This window comes from Pieris brassicae, chromosome 1, assembly GCF_905147105.1.
Source record: "Pieris brassicae chromosome 1, ilPieBrab1.1, whole genome shotgun sequence".
NCBI classification, from domain to species: domain Eukaryota; kingdom Metazoa; phylum Arthropoda; class Insecta; order Lepidoptera; family Pieridae; genus Pieris; species Pieris brassicae.
The window spans coordinates 13,762,645-13,771,716 of NC_059665.1; the positions used below are offsets into that span (position 1 = coordinate 13,762,645).

Sequence of the window (9,072 nt, forward strand, 5' to 3'; positions counted from 1 at the left end):
GAGAAATGAGAAAAAAAGAATTTATTCCGATCGCCTTAATTTCAACTCAATAAGGTCTTCTTTACTAATTGGGAATAGAACTAAGTATCAAAGGGTCATATGTCATGAAAAAATATTCGCAAAAGTTATTCAGAATTCTCCTCCTGCTTCACGATGATTCAATTTTTTTTTAATATTTTTATTTCCCTATTTTTTTAATCATCAGCATCTTTATTCAGTTATTAGATCGTCTTAGTGAGTAAAATTTCCCCCTGTTTTCGGCAAGCGTATGCGCCTAGGTGATGATTAGCCTTGAGACAAGGTCTTAACCAGTCCAGCGAGTGCAGGATATGGCTCGAAGTTTGGTGCCCTCTCTGTCTAATACATTTTTGCAAATGTACACATAATACAAGATATTTTCCATTTATTATGTTAATAATATCAAACAAATATTATGTTGTAAATGCTTTGAACATGCATCGTGTCCTTGCGTTGCCACGTAAGCTCTGCACTTGGTCTTGTGATACTTTAATAGTATCATATTTACCAGAACAATACAATAAATAAAGCGTCTACCGAAAACTAGTGTGCTATATCTAGCAACTCAAAAGATATTAAGCCGGTTTAGAGAAATCTGTTATATTCAATTAATAATAAAATTAAGGATGATAGTTACAACACAAATATTATTGTCTTTCTCTGTGTTATGTTTTCCTTTGTAAGAGATCACTTATAAGCGATAAGGCTTGTTTCATTCAGCCGATACATTTATTACTTATTTTTGTGTACAAATAAATAAACAAAAGTTGCTATCACTCACTAAAATAACTCTCCCTTTATCCACACGGGCTTAAAAGGCACCATAAAGCTGCGAGTGAGCTTCAAGCTAAACGATATTGGTTTTGAGGGCAAGTGAACTGAATAAACACGATAGAATGGCTAACAAAAGATTCTTATACGTATTTTTCATAGTTGCGACTGACATTATTTTCAGAATAAGTAAATACAGATTGTTATAGAAATATGTAGTTCCGACTTTTCAAAATAATGTACTGGAAAGGTTTATATAGTACCAATGAGTTCGTCCACGTGTTATAGTGTACCTTAAAGTTTTTAGGATACGTCATTCCCTATTTCAATCCACTTCGCGATAAAACTCTTAACCAATTTTCACCCAACCGCCTACTAGATTTCATGAAAACCTTCGTGATTTTGGCATGAAGGAGTAAAAGATAGAAATATGTTGGCATTTATAACGTTAGTAGGAAAAGTACAGAACAAGTAAAAATATAACTGAATAAACGCTTTGAACCAATAGTTCTTTGAACCAAAACAATGTTTTTTCCCATCTAGCCAGAGCTGATAAGCTTGGTAAGATAATTTTAATATCATAGAATATTAAAAAAAATACATTTATTATTAAGTTAGTGATTACGCTAAGATACGTGTGAGGTATTATTGATACCTTTTATGTCTTTGTTGAGTTTATAATAATTTAAAGTGATATAACCATTTTTTTAATGTAATAGGAGGCAAACGGGCAGGAGACTCACCAAATGTTAAGTGATACCGCCGCCCATTGCCAGACGGCTCGCAAGTGCGTTGCATTTCAAGAGTTGGTACGCTCTTATCTTGAAGGACCCTAAGTTGAATTGGTTCGGAAATACTTCAGTGGGCAGCTGGTTCCACATAGTGGTGGTGCGCAGCAAAAACTGCCTTAACGCTCAGTTGTGGAACGACGGAGATCGAGGTGATACGGATTAATAAATGAAACCAAATAAAAAATATCAACATAAGACGACATAACTACAAAATTATGCACATTATTATTTCGTAATTATACTTAAAAACGTGTATAAACTCGATCGTAGACTCTGAAAATGCATTTCAGTAGAATTAACTGAATGTAAACGATATTTCAAAGCGTTTTAAAATCATTATTACATATTGTATACAATGTTTAATGAGTGAATTTATAGTATGATGATGAGGTATTGATAGATTACATTTGCTTATCAGCTTACATTTAACGCGAAATGTTTTAAATTTAAACGGTGTAATTTTTTGATAGCTGTTGCTAAAAATTACTAGAATTTATGTTCAAAAAAATCTACACGCGTTGGTACTTTTTCTTACCGATACGTCTTATTGATTATAACTTTCTTATGTAGACGCACTATCTTAATACATAATATTACTTACAATTTAAAATTAACTTAAATGATACATACTTCTCAGGTTGAATAAATTATGTTATGTCTAATTCTTTCCAAAGAAAAATGTCGAATTTATTTTCACGAATCTCTTGTATATTTAATTTTACTAATTTAATGGGATCGTAAAATCGATTAAACGTTTTCAAATTCAAATAAAGGATACCTACTTTTATCACCATTTATTGAGATAACTTCCGAGCAAGTTGTGGCAGATGATGGCAGGCCTGCTTTTATCTCCGGCATCTTGACGTATGGCTGATTTTTTATAGAACAGGGCAAACGGGCAGAAGGCTCACCTGATAACACCCATGGACATTTAAAGAATTGATACGCTCTTTTCTTGAAGGACCCTAAGTCGAATTGGTTGGAAAATACTTTAGTGGGCTGCTGGTTTCACGCTGCCATAAACGCTCAGCTGCAGGTATTAATCCGAACTACTCCTCCGAGCACTCTCCATGGTAGAAGCGGTAGAATATGAAGAGAAGATACTGTTGCGTTTAGTTTTTGTGAAACTTGGTTGGTCCATCATATTATTCCTTAATACTTGACTTAAACCAGTGTAATTGAAAATAGATATCAATATAATATATAAGATATCAGAAATCAACGCTTAGTTGAAACTCGTCACAGTTCGTGTTGTTATTGAAAGTTTGTCCTAAAACTTTGTACATCATTTATGAGTTTACGACAATGACGATAATAAGATTCGGAAACTGGAAATCTAAGATTGTGTTAGTTTGTTTAAGATAACTAATTGTATTGCTAGAAGCAGAAAGGAATGGTAATTACATTGAAGTAGATTGTAATAAATAAATCCTTATTTTCTAGAGTAAAGTTAGCCAAGAGGTTTCAGCGTGCGACTCTTATTCGTGAAGTCATAGGTTCGAACCCCATCTGAGCACCAATAGATTTTCTATTTGCGTATTTTAACACATACTCGTACGGCGAATGAAAACATCATGAGGTGACCGGCATCCTAAAAAGATGACGGCGTGTGTTAGGCACAGAAGTGATAAAGATAACAAGTGGTCACGAAATAGACACATAAATCTGCAGACCAGACCTAAAAGGTGTCCATTTACAAACATAAATGTCACTAAGTGCAGTTAGGTACTACTGTTTCAGAGAGTTTTATCAAGAAAAACAGGCAAGAAACTCAAATTCGTATTTTGTGTAGCAAACATTTTTCATATCTTCATATTCATATCTTTCTTTCTCATTCCATTAATCAAAGTCAAAATCAAAAATCATATATAGGTAACACAATGTTCACTTATGAACGTCAAAAAAAAAGAATATACACTAAATGTTTCTAATTGTACATTTACTGCCAGTTCTTATACCAAGGACGTAGAACGCAAGAGAAGAACTGGCAATAAACTCTTCGCCACTCTTTTTAATCGTCAAGTTTTTTGTTTGACACAACGTTTGTAAGGAGCTGCAACAATTACACCATGTTCCGCATGACATCTTAAGTAATATATAATAATAAAATAATTAATTCAAAACAAAGATTGGTATCAGATTGTCAACCACACACACACAGGCATAACTAATAATTGAAGTTTCCTTATTTATACCACTACTTTTTAAACAAATAATTATAATGGAAAATATGTGATTGGTATAAACAAAATAGTTGAATTGAAGCCTTGAATACTAATAATGGATTGTCTCAATAGCAATCAATAGACGCAAAGTAATGAAACTTGTATCGAAGCGGTTACACCCTCGTGCGGTTTAATATTGCCTTTAGGAATGCCAATAAACCTGATTTAGTACCCGAATGATTACGCTATAAACACATCATATACATGTCATTATCTTAATTAAATTAGACTTGTGTAGTTGGGCGGAATACGGTTTTATTGCAATCTTCAAGTATAAGTGATATGTCTTATAAAGTGCGAGTGTTGGTTGGTTTTTACATTAGACTATGCAATGGATGTTACGACTACATAACCTCTGGATCCCTTGTGCTCAAAAAGCCGTTTCGTATCGCGTGTTTGTCTTTATATCAACTTCGTTTACATATAATCTCACTTTTCCTCTTATATCGTAACTTTTCCAGTGCGACATAGATTTTAATACTTTATTGTTCATAATTAAGTTAATTAAATAAATCATGAATAAGCAACTATTTAACATGTAACCTAAATATTAATTAAAATCCTTTTAACTTTGATCAAACGTGACTCAGGTCATTGTGGCGTGAAACTCAAGTGACAATTTCTGATTAGTTCCATGTCACCTCGACAGTCGACACTTATACAATTGTTGCTGACTCGTACGAGAAACTTAGTTATTCAGCCATATTTAACCCACTTCTATAATGGATGATTTTCAAGCTATAGGCTTATACTTTACTCATATAAATTAATTTCTATAGTAGCGTAAATGTAATTTATCAGAAAGAAGAAATAAATTATTAATACAGAATCGCGTTTTGTAATCTATATCTGCTCTTTGCCAATTCTTTAATACATTTCAACAACGTGTATACATTATACAAATAGTTTATTGATTTTATAATATTTGTAAAAAATACTAAAACAACACTAATACTTAAGGAAAAATACCGGACTTCCGGGTAGTAAATAGAAAAAGGAAAAGTTGGCGCTTTATATACAAATCTATTCAACATAATTCCATTTATCTTACACCCCTATACCTATCGGCATTACATTTTCCTCAAGAGGGTGGACAAATAGCAATATCAGAGGAGAGACATTATAGATATGTTTTTCTTATATCATGGCCATTGGGGGAAACTTACTGGCTTTTAATTGATGACATTTCATATAAATTAAAAGCTTCCTATATATTAGTTTAATAGTTTTCTTGTATTTTATATTTACTAGTTATTAACTGATAAGACTTTGAAGATGTTAATTTATGAGCTCCGTGAATATGACAATGGCAGTCGATGCCAGCGTTAAAATTTTCGATTAAAAAAATGTAGATTTCTAACCTAATCCAGTGACATTGAAGAATGAAACCGTTCATCTCGTTAACTTTCAAAACTTAACTAAATCTATGTTAAACATCTAATTTGCCTACGCAAGATCTAGCAATCATAAATTGATATTATTCAATATAATGTATTCGTAAATGCTCTATTACAATTAAGTAAAAAAAAACAATGTTTCTAACCTATATTTCAAATATTATATACTATAATCGTGTGTGAAGCATATAATAATAACACGATACAAAGAAATATTTAAAGGGTGACTGAATCGTCTTGATAACCATTTATGTGGAATAGGAGTCACAAATCGAAATATATCATCATTGGCAAAACAATATTTCACAATCTGGTTCTTTTGTATCAAAAGATATCGGAATCCTTCTAGTGTGACATTGAGCAGATACATTCTACAATGCTAATGTTTTGTATTATTTTAACATATATTGATATTTTCATTATAACTTATAAGAATTTGGTTCCTTTTTCGTTTATAACAGTATTAATTTTGTTTACGTTTATATAATGACTATTTATGACAATATGAAATAAAAAACCTTTTAACGTGTATTTATTAAGTTCTTTAAAAAATAAAACTATACAATATTTACAAAAAATTTGGATCCATTTGCGTTAGCGGCCACACTGTTAAATTTACTATTAAATTCCTAAAATCCTATGATTACTTAAAATTTATATGTGATTTACATATTGTTTCTTTTATAAGCTTTCATATTACTGATAATATACCTTATCGATCGATATACAATGTTAAGTATATAGGTAATAGCGGCTCCTTCATACTGTAGTTTTTATTACAGATAAGCAGTGGTTGTAGTGAGGGAAGCATGCCGCGCACCGGCGCCATTCTGCTGGTGCTAACGGCGACAATGCTGGCCCAGCATTGCGCCAATTCATCCTACATTGATCCAGGTAAGTAAAGACGTATGTGTACTTATATAGACGCGTTTGAAGTTATACTTCTTTGGCGTGACTAGATAAAAATCATTTCAAAAATTGTATGCTGCGTTTGTACAAAAAACAACACTAACAATAGAAAAAAGGTATTTAATTCATTGAAAGTTTTATTATAACGCTAATCGGAGTGTCGATTTTTTGTGACGGTATGCGCGCGAATCGTAAAAATGTACTCTCATCATTTTTCTTAAAAGCTCCAAAAGAAGTATAACTTCAATAATAATGTAGTGGTGCAATAGTATTGCATATACTAGTGTATACGCTCTGTTTGGATCCGTTTCCCTGACGATTTTTAATTTCTAGACAAGTACGTGATCAACTTTTCACGGTCATCGTTGATGTAACTCCGTAATTTCTTTCGCATGACTTCAAGGTTTGATGATTAAGTCACTATATCAGCAAGCATTCTTTAATCCAATTAAAAAATATGTATTATCATCTGCATAGTAGTAAAAAAGCCCTTGCTTTGATACAAATGGACGTGAAAGTAATGGATCTCTTGATGTTTGGATTAGTCTCCATCTGAGTTATTATGTACTCGCTGGTCGCATCCTGTCCAATGCCTTGAAGTAGTCAATAAGAGTATAAGTAAGGGAGTGTTATATTCCGGGCTCTTTTCTAATCTAATGTAGAAAATATGTGTACGTATTCATTTAATATTCTCACTTTGACATATTTCGATCAGACAGGGCTTAGGCAACTGAGTGACATTTATATATGAAGCGGAAAATTTTAATGGAATAAGATAGCTTATGTAGACCGCTTTAAAATTTGTACATATAATCTCCTTGTCTCGAAGCTCGCTTAAGCCGATTATTCTATATATGTTAGATGTATTTACAGAGACACTGAAGAATAGCAATGAGGGCTTAGGAGTCACTTCGAAAAGTAAACATAATGTATTTTATGTACGAGTTTCAGACACTTGATATGTGAATTATTTTATCGAGGATGGGAAACTATATATATTTTATAATCTAAAAGTAATGTACTGTCCAATGATACTGAATTTTATTTTAAACAAATATCTTATCGATTTTGTTCCCGTAAAAGCATAGATTATGTAATCAAATCGTACAAACGGTGAAAATCTTATTGTAAAGGGCTTCTTGAATCTTTCCACGTATTATTTAAAAATCTGTTCAACTAATTGAAAATATTTTTACTAATTATCATTTACTAGTTTAATCAATACAAATTTTCTCTACAAAATTTTTTTTTTATAAAATTATAGGTGACGATGACATCGAAGTGAGCGGCCCGGATTATGGAGACGACCCTAACGACATGCAAGTTCTTCAAGATGTTGGCAAGTGAGTAATATCGTTCATCACAATTTAAGAGATCTTTTGGAACGCCATCCGGCATTTGTTGTTGGACCAATTTAAATGAAATGGCCAATAAGTTATGATAATAACAGTTTATTAGAATTATTAAGTCCAAACTTCTTTAACAATCATTGGTACATTTGGTACAATGAAAACAAAATTTAACGATAAGAAAGACAAAATCTTTTCTAAGAAAAGATTTTTTGTTTGTAAAAGTAATAACATATTATGCTGAACAGTTTTGTTGCCTTCAAAGCTGAATAATTGACTTTGTTATCCTATAATTTGAATCCAGGTGCTCTGGTCTACGTTCCGTATATGTCAGTCACATATATAATTAGGAGCGATTGATATTATTATGCCATATATCAATCCTTAGGCTAGTCGGTGATGGTTTCAGACGTTCGTCGCTGATCTACGTTTTCAGGCGTGCGTGTATCCGACGCGGTGGGAACTGTGACCATCGTCCCGGTGACTGCTGCCACTCTTCCTCCTGTCGCTGCAATCTGTGGGGCTCCAACTGTCGCTGTCAGCGTATGGGCCTCTTCCAGAAGTGGGGCTAGCTCCAACAACTCCTACTACGATGCACGGTTTTGTACCACCTACATTATAATAACAACTTCATGTATTTTCGCCGTGTATCGTAGTCCTTCGACGCTAAAAACTGACCGACCGATTATGACCTCTCATTGGACCCGTTGCGTTTTTTCTCATATCTTTCCGATTTGAAACAGGGATTAGAATTTTCTTTCTAAATTCGGACCACTTTTACAATTATTTTTTCTCTGTCTTAATCTAATCGCGCCGAGTGTCCGCTTACTCGGTTGGGCAATCACCCAGCCTTATTGCCTAATCGGTACGCCATGACACCAGCTCGGTCGATTAGACCCGGACTGTCGCATACGATGGGTCAACAGTTCCATTTAGTTAATTTTGTTTTCACCGTGCACCCGTCTTCTTGCGGCAGTCCAACCTATACTATGTATGTATGTAGAGTAAGAGTAGATCTGCTAATTGGTGGTAAACTTATGTCTATAGAGTAGCTTAAAATAGAGATTAAATTTTAAATGTTCTAGTCATAAAAGAGACTATCGGAAACTTGGTGAAGGACGCTTTTATAAGCCTTTATATAATACCGCCATTTGTATTTGCGATTGGCAACTTAGATTTTTAATATATCTATAAATGTGTCAAAGTATAATTCTTATAATAATGAACGAATCTTTAATGTACTTTATGCAGCTCTCGTATAGGGGGTAAGAATATTGCAGCCTAGTAGATCTTCTGTATGTAGTTTCTTATGTGTTGCTCTATGGGTGACGATAATTACAGTTAAGGTTAATGAAATATGGAAAAAGATATATTATACTAATAAATGTTTATGGAGAAGCCTCTTGTTTTTTTTCCAATACCCTAAATAATACCATTGCCATGCCCAGAAGTACTACTTAAAATTGAGTGCAAATAAAACACATTAAATTATCGTATTGCCTTTAATGCTGGTTAAATTAATTGCCGAGATTAAACTATTAAAAAACGTACAAATCTAACGTTTATTTTACATACAAAATTCTACAATTAAACAAAGATATATTACCCTTAA

At 32.9% G+C, this 9,072-nt stretch overlaps 1 protein-coding gene across 3 annotated transcripts in view; it reads left to right on the forward strand.

The window, feature by feature from the left end:
* LOC123708963 (U8-agatoxin-Ao1a-like) overlaps positions 1–8,858 on the forward strand; it is a 30,195-nt gene extending 21,337 nt beyond the window's left edge. For 2 of the 3 annotated variants that reach the window (XM_045660034.1, XM_045660016.1), the window contains exons 2-4: positions 5,985–6,096; positions 7,376–7,454; positions 7,870–8,858. In XM_045660034.1, the coding sequence (XP_045515990.1) occupies positions 6,012–6,096; positions 7,376–7,454; positions 7,870–8,032 (327 nt within the window). In that variant the 5' untranslated portion in view covers positions 5,985–6,011 and the 3' untranslated portion in view covers positions 8,033–8,858. The remainder of the gene's footprint in view (positions 1–5,984; positions 6,097–7,375; positions 7,455–7,869) is intronic. The other variant, XM_045660025.1, reaches the window with a different exon arrangement.
* Positions 8,859–9,072: the final 214 nt, after the last annotated feature.